General features: G+C 45.0%; 1 protein-coding gene across 2 annotated transcripts in view; it reads right to left on the bottom strand.

Moving 5' to 3' along the window:
• SGCD (sarcoglycan delta) overlaps positions 1-23,751 on the bottom strand; it is a 517,919-nt gene that overhangs the window by 197,516 nt on the left and 296,652 nt on the right. For both annotated transcript variants that reach the window (XM_075541882.1, XM_075541881.1), the window contains exons 4-5: positions 6,693-6,780; positions 312-431 (exon numbers count right to left, since the gene is read on the bottom strand). In XM_075541882.1, the coding sequence (XP_075397997.1) occupies positions 312-431; positions 6,693-6,780 (208 nt within the window). The remainder of the gene's footprint in view (positions 1-311; positions 432-6,692; positions 6,781-23,751) is intronic.

The raw sequence follows: 23,751 nt of genomic DNA, 5'->3' as shown, positions 1-23,751 counted from the left end.
GAGGTTCCTTGGTGCCCTTAATCTTTACCTTAGTACGATGGCTAGAGGACTGGTCTATAAGGACCGGATAAGGCTATATTGTGGTTCTTCAATTAACCCCACATCCTAACTCCGAGTCCAGGGTTGGTAGGCATGCCACAAGGGTTTAGGACAGAGAAAATGTTCTCCAGGGGATTGGAGTCCAGGCACATTCAACTGTTTTGTTTGAAAGTCCGAAGTAATTGGCCTGCATTCTACTGCCGAGCAGTTTACTTTTCTTCTAAAAGACACCGGGCAGCATCAAATCAATTTCACAATTACAAGTGCCTTACCTAAAACTCTTAACCTCTCAGCGCCCACTACGACTTCATGGTCATCTGCAGAGAAGAGCAATTTCCCAGCGACCGTTTTCACCTCGAATCTTTTCCCATAAGCTTCTACAGCTTTTGGACCTAGAAAGCAGAGACAGAAAACATGAGTCCCACTGCCTTTGATAACAAAAAGCTTTTCATAGAACACACACCTCTGAAAAGATGTTAAATTTCAATAAAGTAAACCGATTTTCAGAAGCCACTTGTGAAAACCAGCCCTGTGAGTTTAGTCATATCTTGTCAGTTACTTTGAATCATAGGCTCTTAAGCTATGACTTTGAAAGGACTTCGTGTCCTTCCTCTCACCTAGATTTGTAATTTTTTTTTGCTTCAGACTACAAGTACATGGGAAGCTCGCTGCCACTTGAGATAACCCTCCTATCTTACTGTCAGAAAGGGCTTCTTCAAATTCTTCAAATTCAGCTGAAATCTGCCTGCCTCAAAATGGACTCATTAGCCATATTTGACAGCAGGTGAAGCCAATTTCTTCAGTAGACAGATGATTTCTTGGCAGAAAAGCCTTTACTGCAATTAATTTCCTTAGAAGTTGTTGATTTTATATGCTAGCATGAGTTTGTGAAACAATTCCGTTTTCCATGAATGCATTTCAGATGCTAACAACAATAATAAAATAAGATGAATTATCCCAAGACAACAGGTTACTGTTTATGGAGGTGGGGCTATCGTGGCCCACAAATTCTATGCCTTCATAGCACTTCATGTTAATGATGATGATAGAAAGTAATACATTTATTAATACATGAGAAAATCGCAGAGAATTGTAGGTGCTATCCGAAAATAAAAGTTTTTGTGTTAGAATTTCTAGAAAAGGAGACCATTCAGTGTACCGGAGCTGGAGCTACCTGAGCTCAGGTGTCTCTCAAACATGGGTTGCCTGAAAGTATTAGGGATAATTTGAAGGTATTAGCATCCTCACAGAGCAGCTCGTGTGTTATAGTCACGTGTTAGGCTGCTCCACAAGGTTGGTGGCTCAAACCCATCAGGAGAAGGATGAAGCTGCCAACTCCCGTAAAGGTTCAGTCTCAGAAACCCCATGGCGCAGTTATCCTCTATGGCACAGGGTTGCCATGTGCTAAAATCCACTCCACGGCACTGGGGATCATCCTGACCAAATATAGCCTAGCTAGATCAGTGTTAACTGCCAATGGGGTGCTGGGTAATTTTTTTTTCTGAAAAGTAGTAGGCTAAGTAAGTTTGAGAACTTATGGCCTAGATATATTAAAAGGAATCTAAGGGAACCGGGGTGAAGACCTTATGCTCAAGAAGACAGCTGTATTTCATCCCTGGCAGATAACCTAATGCAACACCCCCAATATAGATCTCGGTTGTTTAAAGGCATTGGGCTGCTGTCCTTAAGGTTGGCGGCTCAAACCCTCATCACTCTCTGCAGGAGAAAGATGAGACTCTCGGCTCCCATGAAGATTTAGTCTCAGAAACCCTAGCTACGGTATCTGTGAGTCAGAATCAACTGAATCAACTCGATGGCAGTGATGTATGTATGTATGTGCGCGCGCACGCTAGTGCTGAGAATTTATGGATTTTTTCAAGGTGTATAATAGGGGATGTGCATGAGTTTTGTTTGCTTTTGCTTAAAATGTTATTTATTTTATTTTTAATCCCTTTATTGGAAACTGAGTTATCGTAACATTCTAGAGTTCAGCCACATGGAGCAGTAATGTACAATTGCTGCCATCATCAGTTTCGAAACACTGTCTTTCTTCTTGAACTCTTTGATACCAGCTCCCTTTATACCCGCCCTCCCCAATCTACCCCCAGGACTCCCTTTTTCTTTTTCTCTTTTCTTTTTTTTGAATTAAAAGATCATTTTATTAGGGACTCTTATAACTCTTTTTTTTAAATTTTAACAATTTATTGGGGCTCATACAATTCTTTTCACAATTCATATATATACATACATCAATTGTATAAAGCACATCTGTACAGTCTTTGCCCTAATCATTTTTTTCTCTTTTCTTCTTTTACATTTTATTAGGGACTCATACAACTCTTACCACAATCCATACATATACATACATCAATTGTATAAAGCACATCCATACATTCCCTGCCCCAATCATTCTCAAGGCATTTGCTCTCCACTTAAGCCCCTTGCATCAGGTCCTCTTTTTTTTCCCCTCCTCCCTCCCCCTTCCCCCCTCCCTCATATGCCCTTGGTAATTTATACATCGTTGTTTTGTCATATCTTGCCCTATCCGGAGTCTCCCTTCCCCCCTTCTCTGCTGTCCCTCTCCCAGGGAAGAGGTCACATGTGGATCCTTGTAATCAGTTCCCCCTTTCCAACCCACTCACCCTCCACTCTCCCAGCATCGTCCCTCACACCCTTGGTCCTGAAGGTATCATCCACCCTGGATTCCCTGTACCTCCAGCCCTCATATGTACCAGTGTACAGCCTCTGTCCTATCCAGGCCTGCAAGGTAGAATTCGGATCATGGTAGTTGGGGGGAGGAAGCATCCAGGATCCGGGGGAAAGCTGTGTTCTTCATCGATACTACCTCACACCCTAATTAACCCATCTCCTCTCCTAAACCCCTCTATGAGGGGATCTCCATTCTTTTTCTCTTTTCTAATAGTTTTTTTGTTGGTCCATATCTAGCACATCCAATATATCTTTTCACACACAATTCTGTTGTTCAATCCCCACGAGTGGGGTTATACACACATCAATATTATCAACTTGTGCATTCGTTTTTATGTGATGGCTAAGATACATCTGTCTTATTGATTACACCTAAACCTTTAATAAAAGCAATCTCGTTTGGGATGGTTACCATTTGTTGGGGAGGGGAGAGTAATAAAGAAATAATGAATGACTCACTGGCCCCAGGAGGGTGTCAGGTGAGCTATTTGCCTAATCAGGATTCATAAATCACACGACAAAAGTTGGGCATGCCTGGAGGACACAAAGTTGTGTATGTCTGGGACTTTGCCTTCACGGACATTAGGCTTGGTCTCCAAGGAGCCAAGGGCATGAATGGGTTGATGAGCCACACAGGCAAATACACTAAAGAGACTAACCATCAGACGGTACAGAGCCCGATTAAGTCCTTTGATTTTCAGGACACACAATAAAATTCACGAAGGGCCAGAACTATTTGGGTGGATCAAGCTCAGTAATTGGGAGTTTTTGCCAACCACCCCCCCCCCCCCACAAAGAAACTGCTGGCTCACTGGTGCCGACGGCTTGCTCTTTGTCGGCTTGCTCTTTGTTGATTTCACCTGGGACTGCCAAACGTCCCTAGGAGAGTTCTGAATCTTAACAAACAAACAATGACTCTAGAGGGAAAATCGAATGGCAGTCCAGACTGTTCGGGAGAGAGAGGTCTCCTGGTGAATTCATTGTTCCTCTTGGGAAGGAGAAAAATCACTATTTGTAACCTGCAACTAATGTTCAATTAATCCCCCTCTGTGTTTGGTAGTCTATGTGCCTCCTTAATCAATACACTAAACAGAGAGGAGCATGAGGGTGGCGAATGGAGAGAAGCAGAGGCTATACGGATGAATCAGCAGTCTGCCCGTCCTAGCAGCCATGAGGGGGGAGCTGGCAAGGCCTGATGGTCATTTACTTGAATGCCTTCCTGCAACCCCCGAAGGCTGCCCAGGCTGTCAAAAGCTCCCCCATACGGGTCAGTGGGCCCCCTGATCAACCCACTACGGGTCTGACACATCAGCAACATTGTGGGTAAAATATACAGCTGCAACCTGTGCTCATTTAAAGCATTGCTTTTTGTGAAAACTTTCCTGAGTTGCTAACATTGGAATCTGTAACGGACGTTCGAGGCCTTCCTTAGGCAAGGCAGAGGTGTTCTTGAGTCCTCAGGATTGCCTCCCTCCGCAACAGAGGTTAGGAGACAGGAGCAATTTGATTAAGTACAAGGCCAAGCTTAAGAGCCATTAGAAGCTCCTGCCCTCTGAACTGGCTCTTTGCTTTCTACTGTGTGCTTAAAATGTGGAAGGGGTGGGGGTGGAGGTGGAGGTGGGGGTGGAGGTGGAGGTGTTTGGTGGAGGTGGCAGAGGTGGCGGAGGTGGTGTTTGGTGGCGGAGGTGGTGTTTGGTGGCGGAGGTGGTGTTTGGTGGCGGAGGTGGTGTTTGGTGGCGGAGGTGGTGTTTGGTGGCGGAGGTGGTGTTTGGTGGCGGAGGTGGTGTTTGGTGGCGGAGGTGGTGTTTGGTGGCGGAGGTGGTGTTTGGTGGCGGAGGTGGTGTTTGGTGGCGGAGGTGGTGTTTGGTGGCGGAGGTGGTGTTTGGTGGCGGAGGTGGTGTTTGGTGGCGGAGGTGGTGTTTGGTGGCGGAGGTGGTGTTTGGTGGCGGAGGTGGCGGAGGTGGTGTTTGGTGGCGGAGGTGGTGTTTGGTGGCGGAGGTGGTGTTTGGTGGCGGAGGTGGCGGAGGTGGTGTTTGGTGTGTGCACACACTCGAGCTTCTGTGTTTGGAGGAATTATATTTTGAGCACCGCTAATACCTTGCTAGAAATCATCGTGAAGGTTAAGTGGCTTTTTGCCAGTACTGTTTTCACGTTATCTCCTGGAGTTTGTGATATGTGTCTCACAGTTCCCCTGAGTGGCCTTTTGGGAAAGGCAGACGGAAGGAAGGGGAAAGGGAAAAGGCAGGAGAGAATGGAAGAGTGAAAGAGGAGTCAATAGAAGAGAAACAAGGAAGAGCAGGAAAAACGTGAGAGTAAGTGGGGAGGGCTAGCAAGCGTGTGAAGGGAAGAAAGCAGGCTGAGAGGGAGGAGATGAGGGAGGCATGGAGGAAGGAAGGAGAGAGGAGAGGAAAAGGGAAAAGAATGGAATGAAAGCAGAGGGAGGGATGAGAGGAAAATGGGAAGGGGATGAAGAGACAGAACGCAAGAAGAAAGGAGAGGGAGGGGAGGTGAATGGAGAGGAGGCAGTGGGAAGGAAGGGGTGGAGAGAGAAAATGGGAGGGGGGAAGGAGGGAGAAACTGGTTGACTCTTATGCTGAATAATAGTCATTTGGGCAGTTCCAGCTTTATCAAAACAAAATCTCTCAAGGAAACCAAATCTCCCACTGCAAATAAATGGCAAATGATCAACAGGCTAAATAAGTTCCTTTTGAATGCAGGAGTCTGGGAGCTAGAGGTTGGATTTATTTCCCTCCTGGAGGCAATTTTCACATACAACAGCTTAAATCATTGCTTACTGAAGCTGTTTATTTAATTATTGAGCATTGTGACTGTGGGCCAGATGTTATATAAGCAAAGCTGACACACTGCTCTGAGCCCAAACAACATGTTTATGGGTTCCAGGCTCTGCTGTGGGCAGCTGCTTCAATCCCTCAGTTCCTCTGGTGTTCCCTCTGAGGCTTCTCCAGACAGTCTGAAGGAGGTCTGGAGAGGAGGTGTGAGCAGGCCTCCTTCCTCAGCAGAAAAGATTGTAGGCACAAAGGCACCTGTTTCCCTTGGCTCGTTCCCGAGTGGGGCTCCAGTCACAGTCAAGTTTCAGGGCATTTGGGCAGCTGACTTCTCAACATGTCTGTCTGCAGACTTTCCCTTAACCCCGAAGCTAAACAAATGGCATGTTTCTATCTGGTAGTATAACAATGCCATGCACACGTCCCCACCCCTTTCCCTGACAGTGTGGGGGTGCATAGCGCCACCTGCTCACAGCTGCTTCTGCCCTACGGGGGGGGGGCATGGATCACAGAGTGCAACACAGTACCCCAGCCGCACTTTTATCATGATAACAATCATTATGAGTAACCAAGTTCTTTTTCAATTTCAGGAACACAAAGCTTAAACCCAGGGAGTGCTTTCCAGTGCTGTGAGGATAGATCTGCGGTATCTAAAGGAGCCACACAAACACATTTAGGGGAGATGCATGCAAGTCTTGCAATGGAGGTAGGTTTGAAGTCAGCACATGCAGTAAAGATATAGCATGGATTCAATCGACCATTGAACACCCCTCTGATAACGCTCACAGTAGGGTGTGTGTGGTTCTGTGTACACTGTGCTCCCAATCAGCCTGGCACAGTCAGGCTCCCCGCTGGCACTGGAGCAGAGAGCTTCCTGTGGTTGAGCACCAGATGAAGCAGCTGGCTTATGGTTAGGGGCCATGTCATAGGACAAATAGGTTCCCCCTAAAAATGACGATAGTTAGATTTCTGTGTGCTAAATGCCTGTTTATGATGTGTTTGCGTACTTTAGTAGAATCATAAAACCTATGCAACACTCTTTCTCAAACCAGAGATTATGTTAGCAGATATTTCCCCCCAAAATTCACATGGTGTTGGATTCCATTTCGACTCAACCATCACCATTTTCCGAGTGTGCACTGTGCGCTCTTCTCTTACCTGTTATCAGCTGAGTTAGCACTTTAGTCTGGTCATTGAGAATGTTCACCGTGACATTTCTGGCAGATTTGAAGTACAGAGCATTGCCCTATAATGAGAGAGAGAGAGAGAGAGAGAGAGGATAATTGCAGATTTCTAAAAACTCACCATCACAAAATTATAATCCCAACTCTCCAAGAGACTGTACCACAAGTTCCACTTGATTTGTCTGTACTTTATAACTCCAAATGTTTAATGGGTTCCACACACATGATATTAAATGGAACATTCATCCAAAATAGATGTCCCCCAAAGACAGGCAGGCACACACATACATACACACAAATATAGATTTCTCTAAAACACTTCCCATGGATGAAGACATGTAGATTATCCCAGTTATATCACAGACAACTGGATCATAGGAACAGAATAGGATATAGGTATTATCATTTCATGTTGGCATCAGTTCAAGATGACATCAATACTGACAACTATGGGGACTTTCACAAGTAGAAATGGGGGTGATGTGGTAGCCACCAAGGTATTTTAACATCCACACTGACATTCTGGAGTCAGGGTCTCTCTGATCCAAGGTGAACTGCTAACATGGATAACCAACAGGCATGATTTGCCCAGATCATGAACAAGCAGTGAGGCTCAGTGAGAGCAGAGTCCATCTGCCCAGGGGGGGAAACCTTTTGAACACCCCAGACTCAGTATAATCTCCACAGTGAATTTAAATAAAAAAATCATATACACATGTTTGTGTTATTGAGTCAGGGAAATATAAATAAAGCATTAAATCTTATATCATCATACCTTTCTCTAGATATCTGTACATTTGTCCATAAATGTTAGACCTAAATATTTTCTTCTACATTGCTGTATTTAGCAGTTTATGCTGCGTATTCAAACGTTAACACAGTTTAGGTAACAAAGTAATTTAGAACAAGGAACACGGTCCGTGTGTTATGTGTTGCCAGAAGTTAATGCACCAACAGTTCTATTTGTGAATTTAGCAACTTGGCCCTGCGGAGAAAGGAGCAAACTGGAATCAGGAAACTGGATGAATTGCACTTCCACCCACTAGTGTGCGACCGTGAGAAAGTCTCTGGGGCATTCTGTGTTCCATTCTTTCCCCACCTCCTTCTCCATGAGCATCACTAACTTCAGTGAGCACCCACTGGGTTCCAGGCACAAAAAGAGCCTCGTGCAGACTGCCTCATTTCCACTTCCAATTCTGCCACATGCTAGCTGTGTAGTGGTGTCTTAATATTATGATGATGCAAATGTAAGCTGTGAAATTATTAAAATGCAGGTATCGACATTATTAAATTGCACATGTAATAAAATACACATGGCACAGTGCTGGTTTCATAGTGAGTCCTTAGAATATGTTAGGATAAGGGGGAAAGAGAGGAGCAGGTAAAGGAAGAAAGGAGAGGGACAGAGTGAGGAGGAACAAATAGGTGAGGAGGAGGAGGAGGAGGAGGAGGAGGAGGAGGAGGAGGAGGAGGAGGAGGAGAGAGGAGGAGGAGGAGGAGGAGGAGGAGAGGAGGAGGAGGAGGAGGAGGAGGAGGAGAGGAGGAGAGAGCAGGAGACAGGAAGGGAAATCAGAAGTTCTTCCTTTGCACTCTTTAATTCTCTGAATACGTGGGTGGAATGATCTGTTTTCAAGATTCCATGTCCATGTTTCACATGTGATTGTACACTGTTGTCTTTCAAATGTCAAATATTTCCTTTGCTATCTGCCTACCTACCCTTCATGCTATTTGATTAACTTAATATCACTAAAAATCTCATAACCACTTTACTAAAGATTTACTACAAGATATATAATAAAACCACCAACTCTTTTTTATCACCATGTCAAAATATTATAGTTTAGCATTAATTGTTCTAATACAGGAACATCTTGGGAAATTGAAACTTTGCCATAGCATAATTTAAACACAGGGCCTCATTCTAGCCAGCCAGAAACCAGTTGCTATAATGCTCACATGCAGCCAATTACTGAAACATCCCCAGAAGAAAGCATTAACGAGCTCTAGGATTTCACACTGAAGCCAGGTCAATGTTGTTTCCACCTTGCGCTATGCAAAGTTGTCAGGTTGAAACACTAGAAGACTAGAGGCTCAAATTCCCCAGGTGATACTTAGAAGAAAGAGGAGGCTATCTGCTCCCCAAAAGATTTACAGTCCCCAGAGACCCTCTAGCAGGGCTTCTCAACCTTCCCAAAGCTGTGACCCTTTAATGCAGTTCCTCATGTTGTGGTGAGCCCCCAACCATAAAGTTATTTTCACTGCTACTTCATAACTGTAATATTACTAGTGTTTTGAATCAGGAAACCCCTGTGAAAGGGTCATTCAAACCCCAAAGGGGTTGTGACCCACAGGTTGAGAACCGCTGCTCTATCGCAGGGGTCCTCAAACTTTTTAAACAGGGGGGCAGTTCACTGCCCCTCAGACCCGTTGGAGGGCGAAGTATAGTTAAAAAAAAAACAAACAACGAACAAACTCCTATGCACGCTGCACATATCTTATTTTGAAGTAAAAAACAAAGCGGGGCAAAACCACCTGGCGGGCCGGATGAAGGTCCTCAGAGGGCCGCATGTGGCCTGCAGGCCATAGTGTGAGGACGCCTGATCTATAGGGTCACTGAGTTGGAATCACTTTGATGGCCGTGGGTTTGGAATGGGCTGCAGGAGACCTGAGCTCAGTCCTCAGCCAATGCACTTCATGTACAGTCACTACCCATCTGTCAGTGGAGGCTTGCATGTTCCTGTGATGCCGAGGGAAGTTTCAACAGAGCTTCGGCCAAAGAACAGGAAGAAAACCTAGTGTTTTCTTCCGAACACCGGTCAATAAAAACCCTGCGGATCACAAAGGCCAGATCCCCGGCCAACAGGAAAGATGGCGAAGGAACAGACTGCAATTTCTTCTGCTGTGGAAGGGGTCCCGTGGCTTGGGGCTGACTGAAAGGCATCTGACAAGGACAACTGAGGCTACACCAGTGACATACCAGCCAACCTAAGTGGCCCCGAGGCCTCTGTGGGATGAGCACATGTACAAGAGACACTCGCATGTCTGAAGAGAAGCTTGTCTGTCCTCTCAGTTCCTTTTGGTCCCTCCTTTTCCTCCCACCGTACTCACATTCCAGAGCTTGGGGAAGTTCATTTCTGTTGAGAAGACAGTGTTCTGGGATGGGTGACTTTCCCTCCAGGCCAAGGAGAAGGAAGGAACCACACCACGGAACAGCGATGGCAGGCAGAAAGGAATCTCTGACCAACTCAGGCCCAAATGATGATGTCAGAGCCCTGGACCAGGTTAAAGGCATCTAGTCTATCAGCTCATAAATCCCGCTAGCACCGGGTGAGGTCACCTGGGAGAGGCAGGAGGTCAGGCACCGGAGCTCACCCACAGGGCAGGCAGGGTGGTCCACATCAACACCCCCCTCTCCAACAACTGAAGCGTTGACATTTGGAGCCAAAATTCTCAACACTGAATTCTGCTTTAAAGGAAAACGTAAAAGTACATGTAGTTTTCTTTAAAATAGAACATGCAAAATGGAACCAAAACTTCTTTTTGGGACCTGGAGCCATTGCAATGAACACTAAATGCAAGGGGCCCTCACAGTGCTCCTACTGTGGGCATGTGAGGATCCGAACGTGAAATGACTTCCTCTGGTGGACATTTCTAAATGAATGTATCTGCTTCTCAGAAATTCACTAGTTATTTTTCAATCAAAAACGATACATACAAAAGACCAGCGCCTCCAAGAGTCTGACCAAGAGCAGACTTCCGAGTCTTCCAAGAGCTTCCACCTTGCTTATGTTGTCAAGTTCATAAGAGCTGTAGGATTCTCTAGGCTGAAATCTCTATTGAAGCAGCCCAGGTGACAATGATGAAGTTGCTAACTGAAAGGTTAACAGTTCAAACCCATCAGCTGCTCTGTGGGAGAAAGAGGTCGCAGTCTGCTTCTGTAAAGACTGTGGTCGGAGTCAACTCAACAATGACGGGGACATCTTTCTGAGCAGATCATTAAGTAAGTCTGTTCTCTGCGTGGCCACTAGGCTGCTTAGCAGCTGAGCGCGGAACTCCTGCAGCACGGTGATTCCACGGCACAGTCCATATTACTTCAAATGCATGAGGCGTGCAACCGAAATTATTTTAGCTTTTAACATCCATTGCAATGCCACACCGAAGTCACAGTCAAGATGCATGATTAAAAAGGTTATCAAGGAAGTCAGGGAATGCTAAGGGTAGTTGTTTATGAGGACACATTACCAAGTTCAGGTCTGCTAATACCACTCTGCTCGAAGCCTTAACCAGAAGGCATTCAGCTCAAGCTCCTGGTCCCTCAATTAAGTCCCCAGAGGCACCTCAGAGTTCAGTAAGGCACTCAAATCCACTTCTGAGGGTCAGCGAGTCCAACTTCCCCAATTAAGTGCCGAGAGACACCCCATTCCACAAGCCAAAAAGCACTCATTTTAACTTGCTAGGTGGGTTGGTAAGTCCATCACTGTTCCATGATTTGGCTTCCCGTTCTGTTGTTCCTCCTCTAATATAATAGCTACCATCTGGGTCCAAGTGTTTTCCCACCCAGGAATCTCAGGCCCCGAGGCTGTGATTCAGTCCCAGCTCTTGCTCGTAATGAGATTACTAGTGCTACTTCTCAGTGGGCTCATTTTATACACACCAGGGCGGCATTGAACCAAATCCTGTTCATAATGATTCACAGATGAATCCTATCAGTATGTTGCCCCACCTTCCTATCAAAACCATGTAGGGAAAGGTCGTTTGGTCATTAGACTTTGGCTAGAGAAAAACCACATTAAATAAATCACTGTCACTGCACTATGGTATATATGCATGTTGTTAAAATAGAGAAAGAGAAAAGTTAGTTTATTGTAAGCCTAGTGTAAGGTCAAAGATGTAAATGTAAGGAAAACCAAGATCCTCATCATTGGTGACCTTTAGCTTATACAATTCAGGCATATCATCAGGAAAGCCCGGTCCCTGGTGAAGGACATTGTGCTTGGTAAAGTAGAGGGGCAGAAAAAAAGAGGAAGACCCTCCACAAGACGGATTGACACTGACATCAATGACAATCTTGAGCATAACAACTGTGAAGATGGTGCAGAACTGGACGGGCTTGCCTTTGACTGTGGAGAGGGCTGCTGGGGGGTCGGGGTGGGAGGAGCACACTTGGCAGTACCTAACAACAGCCAAAGGAGCCCGGCAGCAGCGCGGGCGACTCGGATGATTCCAGTTTCCAAATGATGTTCGTGTTATTCCTTGATCGATTAAGATAGCATCCATTGAATTTCTTCCATTGAAGTCAGGGATTTAGATCTACACATACATACACACAAACACTTGCTCCTTCCTATGCCCCATTACCATTGACTAAAACAACAGTCCAATTACACCATTAAGAGTCTATATCTTTTTTTCAGAAATGAGTCAAGCAGGTAGTATACTTTGACTACATTTCATTTTTCTTTGTTCCACAGTTATTTCTCCCTGGAGTCAATAAATACATCATTTAAAAAAATTACTCCATTTTCTGATTCTCTTTTCTCTTATTGCTCAATTGATCTATTTTGTTTTCTTTTCCATTATCTTGTTAATGATCCAACCCATAACCAATCGTGGGGCATCCAGGACAGGTAGTGTTCTGTTGTGCGTGGGGTTTCTGTGAATGGAGGACTATTAACAAAAACACCCAGATCACTCGGGGTGGGATCTTGAGGTTAGAAATGATTCATCCCAGTTTTATGCAGGTTTTAAAACAAATCCTGTTTACCAGTCCCACGAAGACCACATAATGACTTCCATGTGCAGTGTGAATAATGGATAACCCTGGCCTGTCCCTATCCATAGTATGCCCCTCAGACCCCAAGGGGTATCTAGTAGTTCCTAAGGCTCACAAGGATTCAGCACCATGAACTATCTCACTCTTGTTTCTTTTGCTTCCATCGCAAGCTTGTAGATTCTAGCTTTCACACCTTTGGCACATCAGTTACCTCTTGACTATTCATTTTCCATTGTGAAACGTTGGCGGAGACAGAAACATTTGTTTGCATGCTTCCTCTGTTATCACAGTCTCCCTTTCACATGCACTTGTGCCCTTTGCACTCCTCCATTTCTCAGTGGGGTTTTCAAAGCGACAGAGGCCGATGAGCTCTCAGTGCTATTAGTCAGTATACCTACCTCAAGAGGCACATCACATGACGTCCTCCAGTGAAACAAAGGTTTAAGAATTGGACAACTTTCATTTTTTCCCTCAAGGGTTCATGGGGGGAGGGGGTAATGACTTGATACCAAGGGCTCAAGTAGAAAGAAAATGTTTTGAAAATGATGGCAACATATGTACAAATGGGCTTGACACAATGGATATATATGTGGATTGTGATAAGAGCTGTATGAGCCCCCAGTAAAATTATTTTTAAAAATCGTGATTTAGCGGAATTTCAAAACCAAAGACTGATGTGCGTACATCTGTCTTGGCTATGTTCCATTCTATGGCTTATATAGAAAATACCCATGTGTAGTTTTCTGAAGCAAACATAATGAATTGTTTCAGGGGCACTGTTGTTAAAATAATTTAGTACACCTACACAAATAATATGAATCCATGCCAGCTTCTGGAACTACTGAAAGAAATGAAAAACAGTTTCATGATCTTGTTCTTTGCCTGTGCTTTGGTTGGATTCTGGAAGAATTAAAAATATATTTATTATACTATTATCCCCATTTCAAGGTTTTACTGGAACAAAATGAATGTTGGTCAACTATAAAAATGTCAGTAGATTACAAAAGAAAGAACTGAACAACTAGCCCACGGGCTGGAGGTTAGAATCTACCCAGGGTGGCCGTGTAAGCAAGCCCTGCCAATGGGCTTCTAAAGCTCTGCAGAGTTAGGGTGGCCATGAGTTAGAATCAAAGGAGACTCACTCCAGAACCAGTTCCATTTTAGGAGGAAAGCAGAGTCAAATTGTGAGCGAGCGTACCTCAAGAAGAGGTGGTCTCTCATCAAGGACTCAGGAACGACTCTGAAATGTTCTAGATACACAAATGGAAGGTCTAAAATTAGTGAAATAGCGTCCTGTTTTTGTTGTAGCTCATTGCCATCGAGCCAGTGCCATGTGTGCCAAAAAGAACTGCACTGATGTTTGCAGACTACGGCTTTGCATAAGATGACTAGTCGGATCTGCTGAGGTTCTTGAGTGGGCTAGAACCACGCACATTTGGGCTAGTAGGTGAACACTTAACCACATCAAGGGACTCTTTAGCTGCTCTCCTGGAGTCTGCAGAATGGAAGGACAAATCCTGTATCTTTGAGAAGCAGCTTAGTGAAGATGAGAGTGGGTCAGTGCAAAATCCCCAACAAAAGAAAACAAAACTGATAAAAAATGATATGCTATCACTTCTGAAGATATTTATACTTTCTTTGTATGAATGATACAGATTTCTTATCTCCATTCTATAGCAAACCATATCACTCCAGTGATAGGGCTCCAATGCTCAAGTATGGCCCCAAGAAGCTCCCTGTCATGAGAAATCCTACACTGCCGCTTATTTTCCTTACTCCCCACCCCCCACCCCCACCCAGGAGCTAACAGTCCGATGAGGGAATTGAGACAAACAAAAATCACAAGGCAACACACAAAAGATTTCCAATTTCAGAAACTACTTCCAATCATCAATGTGGTTGAAGTTCGGAGAAGGAAGGGACTGGGTGTTGGGCATCCTGAGGGAAGGCTTCCCATAGGAGAGAGGCCTGTTGTGGTCCCCTTCAAAGCAGAAGCAGCAGGGTGCTTCCCCACAGCATTGTTTCTGTCTGATGTTAATTTAGAGAACAAGAGACCCTGCCCTTGCCCAGTAAAGGGTTGGAGTTAATCTGCTCATAGATACACCTTTTTCAAAAAAACTGTGTGGCCTTGACTAAGACATTCACATTCTTTGAAGCCTAGACTACTATATAATGCTGTCCCTAAAGCAACAAACTGACTGACTGACTGACTGACTGCTATTGAGTCAATGCTGACCCTGTGAGGGAAGGACAGAGCTTCCCCTGTGGGTTTCTCTGAGGCTCTAAGTCTTTACAGGAGAAGCCAGCTTTGTCTTCGGGGGAGCAGCTGGTGGTTTCAAACTTCTGACCTGAAAGTAATAGCCCAATACAGAACCACGATGCCAGCAGGGCTCCTGTCTAAAGTACCCAGAACAGTGACTACAATAAAACATAAGGTAGAAATGGCATAAACAGGAAACAAAGACAAACAAACTCTGCGTTAGGGAAAGAAATACACAAGGTGAGCTGGGAGCATCTTATAGTATCGTAAAGAAACTCCACTGCCATTGAGTCAATTCTGATTCACAATTGGCTCTTCTGAGGGTTTCCAAGCGTGTTAGGCCAGGTTCATTAGAGAAAAACAACCCAGTAACGACACTCATATTTGTATAAGAAAGAGCTATATCTCAAGTAGTGTGCATCAAGTACACATCCCAGCCCAAACCAACTCAAATACATAAGTCTGATACTAGTCCATAAGGCTCTCTTCAGACAAAGCCCAGACTATCACAGATCAGTGAGTGCAAAGTCTTGTGGCTCCAATGGCAGTGGAAACACCTCAGGGTTCTTGCCGGAGCTCAGGGTAGGCAAGCAGGAGGGTCAAGGAAGAGAAGGGAGGCAGGTTTCCTGGGTGCTCCCTATAAGGAGGCCACGCCCACAAAGAGGCACCATCAGGTTGTGACCCAATTGACAGACTGAATGCCACCCTCACACTTTTCTATGAGGGGGTATCCTCACCCCCCCCCCCCCCGCAAACCCCAGAAAAAAATGACCACTAGGTGGAGCTTTCATTACACATTTTGTTCCTGCTAGATGAGCACAGAGCGACTTTGAGTCAGTGCACCCTAGTGGCATCCTCTGGAAAGGTTCTCTGTGGTCAGTGAATTTTTTTCATTAAAGCAGTTTTGCTTGAACCTTATTTTTGTGATGGCTGATTTAAAAGAACAGCTTGAAGCTTTGAAATTTGTGTATGTAGAATATTTCAAAGACGTTCCCGAGTCCTTGATGAGAGATCATCTCTTCCTGAGGTACGCCCGCTCACAATTTGACTCTGTTTTCCTCCTAATGTGGAACTGGTTCTGGAGTGAGTCTCCTTCTTTGATTCTAACTCATGACCACCCTAACTCTGCAGAGTTTTAGAAGCCCATTTCCAGGGCTTGCTTACACGGCCGCCCTGGGTAGATTCTAACCTCCAGCCCGTGGGCTAGTTGTTCAGTTCTTTCTTTTTAGTCCCACAGGGGATTAAATGCCACAAAAATTGTTAGCAGCCCAACAGCTAGTCCACAGAGCTCCCAAGACTCCTTATTAGAAAATAAATGTCAACCCCATCCTAACCACCCAGAATAAAAATTTGCAATGATAGAAGCATGTCAAAGGGACACAAGAGCTCCCAAATAACCAATTCTGGAACAATGTGAGCAACAAAATAATTCAATGTTTTATTGTATCTCAGAATCCACACTAATATATGGGGGGTTTCAAAAGTTTCACAGAAAAAAAAAAAAGGAATGTTTCCATCAGCTTTTTATAGCCCCCTCATGAATTACTGCATAAACCAACACTTGGGGGAGAATAAACAAATAGCCCCAGGAGAAATATTAACAATAATTTTGTGGAGCCTGGGTGGTAGAGTAGTTATGACTTGGACTGTGATCCACCTGGTCAGCAGTTCAAAACCACCAGTAGCTCCTTGGGAGAAAGACTGGGCTTTCCCCTCAATAAGCAGTTACAGTGTCAGAAACCCACAGGGGTCGCAATGAATCAGGAATGACTTGATGCCAGTTCATCTGCGGCTTTTTCTCCCCCTCCATGAGGTGGAGACCAACTTCCAATTGCTTAAGTATGAGTTACACATAGTGCTTCCTTCCAAAGAGAAAGCTAAGAGAGGCATGAAGGAATGACTTTATGGAGGAGAAACCCAACAAACAAAACCTCCTCCGTGTAGTCAAGCTCAGCATCATCCGCGCCAAGTCATGCTGACAACACTCATACCGTGCAGTGAAAATTCACATTACCTGCGTCCTTACCCCCAAAATCCTATTGCCCCAGTGTGATCATGAAAAAACTATATCAGGAAAATATCACTTGAGGGTTATTCTGTCAAATATCTGATCAGTTCTCTGTGAAATTGTCAATGTCATAAAAAAGAGTTAAATCTAAGAATGTTTCAAAGCCAAGAGTAGCCTAGGGAGATATAAAAGCTAAATGGAATGTGGTATCCTGGATGAGATCTTTGGGCTGAGAAAGGGAATTAGATGAAAATTTAGGAAATCTGAATGAAGTATGGGCTTTAGTTGGTAATGGTGTATCAATGTTGGCACACAGGAATTTCAAAACACTTCAACTATTCTCCTTCAGAATCTGCACATACACCAGGACAGTGGGCCAGAGAAAACATAAGGAATACCAAATGGTCTAAAATCAGGAAACGTGTGATTCAAAGTGAAATCCTTTCACTCTAGTTATTCAATCTGTAGGCTGAGAACATAATCAGGGAAGCTGGACGACATGAAGAACACAGCATCAAGGTGTAGGAAAGTTCATTAACCACCTGTGATATGCACATGGCATCGCCTTGCTTCTTAAAAGTGAAGAGGGCTTGAAGCACTGACTGATAAAGATCAAAGTCTACAGCCTACAGTATGCATTAAAACTCAATGGAAAGCTGACCCAAACCTTCACAAACAGACCAAAGACAACCCTCATGAGAGACAGAGAAGGTGGAGTTGCCCACAATCACTGCTAATGGCAGCTGCAGTCAAGAGACCAAACAATATTTGCATGGGGCAATTCTGCTGGTGAGACGTCTTTAACGTTGACAGAACAATCATGTAATTTTAAGGGCTGAGGTGCACCTGATCCAAACCATGGTCTCTTCAGTCACCTCATACGCATGTGAAAGTTAGACAAGGAATAAGCAAGAGGGAAGAGGACTCAGAAAGTACCATGGATTGGCAAACGAACAAAGAGTTAGTTCCTTCTTAGAAGGCACAGCCACACTGCACCTTAGAAGCAAGGATGGAAAGACTCTGTCTTTTAATTTAGGCATGTTATCAAGAGAGACCATGTTGTGTCCTGTCTCAAAAATGTTCTCTGTGCTTTTTATCTAGATTCCATAACCCAGTGAAATTGCTACCCAGTCCTCACAGACAATATTCATGATGAAAGGATTTCTTAAGGGAGTTAACAGGCTGCGATGCAAATGAGAAATGCTCAGAATACAGTTGTTCGTGAAAATGTTTTACAAGGGTTTCTCAGGGCTGCTAAGCAATGCGCAAAGGGCATGCCACTCTGCTGTAAACCTTCACCTAAAGGCATTGGACTTCAGCTCCATGTGCCAGCAAAACCAGGTCCCTGGATTAAGTGCCCAGAGGCACACCACTCCAGGAAACCTCAACTTGAGGGCACACACTGGGCTCTACCTTTAGGGGTTTGTAAACCGTAGCTCTCCTAATTATGTGCCCAGAGGCATTCCATTCCAAGCCAGCCTCCTGCCCCAAACACTCAGCTTTACTTGGTCTGTAGGGTGGGAAGTCTACCACTGGTCCACGCTCAGGCTCCTGGTTCTACTGCTGCTCCTCAGATGTCACAGCTGTTTTTTTGGATCTAGGAGGCTCAGTGCACAGGGATTTGGGGGTCTAGAGGACATGTTCCACTGCTGGCCCTTGCTGGCAGTGAGAGCACCTCTCCTGCTAGTCAGTGGGTTCATTTTATACCCAACAGGATGGCATCATTTGTTCACAGGTGAATCCTATCAGTATCTTTGTTACCCAGACTCATGCAGGTCAAATTCATTTGGCTGGAGTTAGAGGCTTTGGCTAGAAAAAAAAACATTGAAAAATTCACCGGTCCTGCAGACTAGTCCCTAAAAAGGACATCATGCTTGTTAAAGTAGAAGGGAAGCCAAAAGGAGGAACAGCCTTGATGGGATGGATTGACACCGTGGATGAAACAGTGGGCTGAAACCCAACAACAGCTGGGAGGACGGTGCAGACTGGTAATGTTTTGTTCTGTTGCACATGGGACTGCTATGAGTTGGAATCAACACGACAGCCCCGACAACAACAGGAAGAAAACCAAAATGCAGGAAGCTTTTGGGACGAGGGTTGGAAAAGATAAACACAGGGCAGGAGGAGGAAGAGCACTGGTACAGACTGGAGGTCGCAATCGATGCCACGAAACAGAACAGGTATGAATTCTTGAATAGACAATTGAATGGCTGTGGAAGCTTCACCCACATTTCAATAAAAATAAACAAACGAATAAAATGGGAGCCCCCTCCCCTAAATTCTAAGCTTCTAGAATCAAAGGGAAATGAATTACAAAGGAGACCATCGCTGTTTAGATAAGGTGCTCACTATATCACGGATATCTTTTAAGCCCTGGAGCTGACCATACTGTTGAAAAGTCTCCCCTATACTGAGACAAATAGCTATGTCTGTGGGACTTCGCTTTTAGGAGCAGAGAAATGCACGGTTGCCTCCGGTCTCTCATAGGCAATTCTCCAGTCAGCCTCTGTCTCTGATCCTCAGGCGTTCTCCCCCAGGCAACAGAGGGACAGCACAGGAACCAGAAGTTGCCAGCTTCTTTGAGCTGGTCGTCACAATGTATTGCTGCACTGATGGATATTTTATAAATTAGTGCTTATACAGGACAGCACCTAGACCAAGACTGACATAAACTTAGATTAGTCATTATCATTCCCAAAGGACATTTGGATGTTTATCTTCACCAAGTGCTAAACATTTCTACTGTAATCATAACAGTTTTTAGTAATATGCTTCAATGCTTCAGCAACTTCTTAATCAGTCCTTTTAAAGGCATGCCGGGTATTCAAAACACAATGCGATGGTATGATCATTTCTATTTTCCTTTGCAATACCTTTTCATAATTTGAAAATCTTTTCAAGTGATGACTAACAGGTTACACTGTAAAACACACTCAAAGCTGGGCAATGGTCCAATTTTTCTATTCTAGCGTTCTTGTTAAGCTACTCTCAACCCTATGCTCCAATTTGGGTGTATTTAGATATTTCTCAACACTTACCTAAGTTACGACTTTCTGTTCTAATGATTCCTTCGATGTGTTATGTTCGCGTGTCAACACAGCAGACTGCAAGCTTTCCCGGTGTCTAGCACCCATTGGGCTTTCAATACACATTTTAGACTCTGAGTGCTCAGATAAAATTAACAGACAACCACTAGGAAAAGAGAGGGAGTCAACAAAGAGCGAGAGTTGTCAACAAGAAGGAGAGTTTAAATGAAGGCTGATAACTGTCAGTGGGCGCTTTCAAAGGCAAGGGTGACGTGGCAGTTTAAAGATGGAGACCAGAGTGGGATGGCAACAGAGTGTGTGGCTACGTAGCCAACAAATGTTTGTTTAACACCTAATGCGATGCAAGAAGCTGTGAGTGTCACAAATGAACACTAGAGGTGTGGGGTCTCCACTGGCAGGGAGAAGCAGTAGCATGGGTCCATTACTCAACATTCCCGCTGAAATCCAGTGCAAGTGAGGCCTAGAATCTCCGCCAGAAAACAGCACCCGTCAGTAGATGGGTCAAATATGCCCTCTTTCAAAATTTCTATTAGAAATTCATTCCACTGACATTTTTAAAGTATCTTCTGGACATAAATAAAAGTGAGCATGTAACCCCCTGCTCCTCCGGAGCTGGTAGTCCAGTCAGGGGAACAGGACTTGAACTGAGGTCTACTGCCATATAGAGCTAGCTGGTGGCAATGGCAATGGGCGCCCAGGATGCAGAGTAGAAGACGGAAGGAGAGCGCAGGGTGGGGGGATCTGGCCTCATGCGGAGCCCTCCTCCAGAGCAGGAGGCATTGCCACCGTGGTCACGGGCATGAGTGGGCGTTGGTCAGCTGAGCCCGAGCACAGACTGTTCAGACAGTGGGCCGGGTGAGTGCACTGACTGCGGGACAGGACAGAGCTTTGTACATAGAAGGACCAGAATGAAAGCCCCCAATGGTGAGAGCTTACGGAGACGGGATACGGTGGGAAACTCACTTCCCTGCCCACTCCCGTGTCTGCCACCAGGTTGCTAACATTGCCCATGCCGCCTTCTGAGAATCAGAAATAGTATTTTGGTGAGAAAACCCACATGTTTTTCCTGATGGTGTTTTTCCCCAGGTCCACAGGCTAACGTTTTAAGAGACTCAATGTATTCTTCCTGGATATTAAAAGCACTACTACAAAATGTTCGTAATTATTCTATCACAGTTGACAGGTTTCACACAAAGCCTGTGTATTCTCCATGGTGATTCTCTTTAGAGAACTTGAAATTTGCTTTCTTTTTCTCTAGGCATCACCTGTGGGGCTCCGATGAAAAGGCAGACGTGTTAAAATGCATCGTTAACCTTAATGTCTCTAGTCCAAGGTTACACAGCTTGAAGATTACAAAGAACTCCAAGAAACTTTTTAGGACGTGAAAGTTCAGTGGTTCGTGTGTGTGTGTGTGTGTGTGTGTGAGTGTGTGTGTGTGTGTGTGTGTGTGAGAGAGAGAGAGAGAGAGAGAGAGAGAGATCTATGAATAAACCAAAACAGCAGAGGATATACACTTATGAATTGATTTATAAATGTTGCAAATTCTAATACAGGGAAACATACTGGTAGAGTCCCCTCTTTGGGGATTAAGGTCCAGATATGAACATTAAATGAAAATTAACAACTGACTTAATATGAGAATGGTTTAGATGAAAATGGGCTCATCTATTTTTGAGGTGTTCCTAAAAATCGATTGTGATATAGTGTACTCTGAACACAATTTTGTAGGGGTACAGTTGGTGCAGAAACTGCTTTTTGGGTGTGCAAAGAGGCAAATATGTTATTCTGACTTGGTTGGGGAAGGCAAGGCCTAGAGCCCAATTGATCATCCTTCCATCGACCCCACCCAGTGCTGAGAGCTGTCACCAAGAAGTTTAAGAGGTTGGCTATAGTCCTCCACCATGGTAGGACAGCCCAGATGAATACTTAAGGAACACCCCCAAACCAAGGTGACATCAGAGGCAGACTCAGAGGTGGAACTTCGTAATGTACTTTTATACCTTTTCTCAGGAAACAGTTTAATCTTCACACTTCTTCAAAACCACATGAGGGCTGGTGCCTGAAGGCTTTCAAAGTGGTCTTCTGGGTAGGTTGATGTCACCAACTTAGGGACAGGTACTATTGCCATTGTACAGATTAGGAGACTGGAACTCAGCATGGAGGAAAGCTTACAGAGACTTAGCTACTGATAAATTGCAAAGATAGGTCTAGCACATGATCCACCAGACTTCTGGGCTTTTCCTCCTGTGCCGTTCTAAGGGTTTGTGGTATGAACCCTCAGTGTTTTACTGCGATGCAGGAGAGAAGTCACATTGGTTGGGACAGTCAGAAAGTCCTTTGTGGATGGGAGGGCGCTTGGGCAGTCTCTGAGAAAGCCAATGTGCAAGGAAGACCCCGTCGCATCCCAAGTACCAAATGGCAGTGCAGCCATTTCCCTATGGTCACCCTGAGTCCACTATGAAACATGCAAACCCAGCAGACAAGAAGATTATTAAAGCCTTTTCTCACTGAAGGTTGCTTTTCAGGATACAGAAAGCAGCGCAGACAGAAGCTCCCACTCTTGTTCTTTGTTGTAGAAATGGCATAGGTCAAACTCCAAGCTTGTTTGCACATGCTGTCATTGTTTTGCTGCGGCTGGAGAGCACCCCGAAGTGTGGGAGCACAGGCCAGGCTTTGTGGTGGCCCCCACACATTCCTTAGCTCTCTGGACACAGTGGCCACCCTGCCTTCATCAGTGAGGGCCTTTTGTTTTGACCCTTGACCTTTCCCTCCACGGTGTGTGGCATTCTGGAGAATGCGGAGTACGTCTGAGGGAAAGTGTGGATCAGGATGATGGGAACTTTGCGGGAGGGAATGAGTGAACGCTGAGGCTGGAATCGCTAACTCCGAGGAAAACACTGCTGTGCAGACCTGGCTTATGTCACACGACATGATTTGATGTGTTTTAGGAGAAACATGGACAGCCCATTCCTGCCAGACCAGACAGGGGATTCGTTTGTCCCTTGAAAGATTGGTTGGAGTGACATGAGAAACAAAACAAGACCCTAAACGACCAGCCTGTGGAGAGCTTGCCCCTTTCTGGTGTCACGTCCTGACTAGGCCAGGTCCTGGAGGGACATAACTGAGCTAGGGTCCCAGACGTGCCATTTCTCCTGCAGTCACTCTAGGCCATACAACCTCCTTTTCGTCACCTGGAGGACAGATGATAGTCTACAAAATGGGCATACTGGCAGCACACTCCACTCTAAGAAGTAAACTTAGCACATGCAAGGAATTTAGTATCAGGTGTTGCTCCTGAAAGAAAATATTATTAAAGAGTGTTAGATCATTGATGTTGTTGGCGGAGAAGCCCTGCGTGCCGCACCAAACTGTGAATCCATTGGAGCAGGCATCCTCACACGACGGCCCGCGGGCCACATGCGGCCCGCCGAGGACGTTTATCTGGCTTGCTGGGTATTTTTGTCCAATTTGTTTTTTTAACTTCAAAATAAGATATGTGCAGGGTGCATAGGGATTTGCTCATTGTTTTTTTTTTTAAACTATAGTCCAGCCCTCCAACGGGTCTGAAGGACAGTGACCTGGCCCCTGTTTAAAGTTTGGGAAACCCTGCATTAGAGCATGAACTATTTCGGACGCTGTCCCTTGAAGCTAAGAGCATGGGTCTGGGCAGAGGGTGGCATGGGACTTAGCTGATTGAGACACTTGCCGTGTGAACACAGGTGATCTTTCTGTAGCTCAGTGTTCCTATCTGCAAATTGGAAGTAAACAGTACCTAACTACGAGATTACTGTGAGAACCAGGTAAAATAATATAAATGAAGCATATAGATTAGAAACCTAATAACGAGCCAGGACTCCATGCTGGGGGGGGCGGGGTGCGAAATCAACATTGCAGGAGTCCTGGAGCCACTCTCAGTAAATGTTTGACTGCTGACCCCAAAGTCGA

This window comes from Tenrec ecaudatus, chromosome 2, assembly GCF_050624435.1.
Source record: "Tenrec ecaudatus isolate mTenEca1 chromosome 2, mTenEca1.hap1, whole genome shotgun sequence".
Classification (NCBI taxonomy): Eukaryota; Metazoa; Chordata; class Mammalia; order Afrosoricida; family Tenrecidae; genus Tenrec; species Tenrec ecaudatus.
The sequence above is the reverse complement of the archived record's forward strand: the minus strand, read 5'-3'. Positions and strand labels throughout refer to the sequence as shown.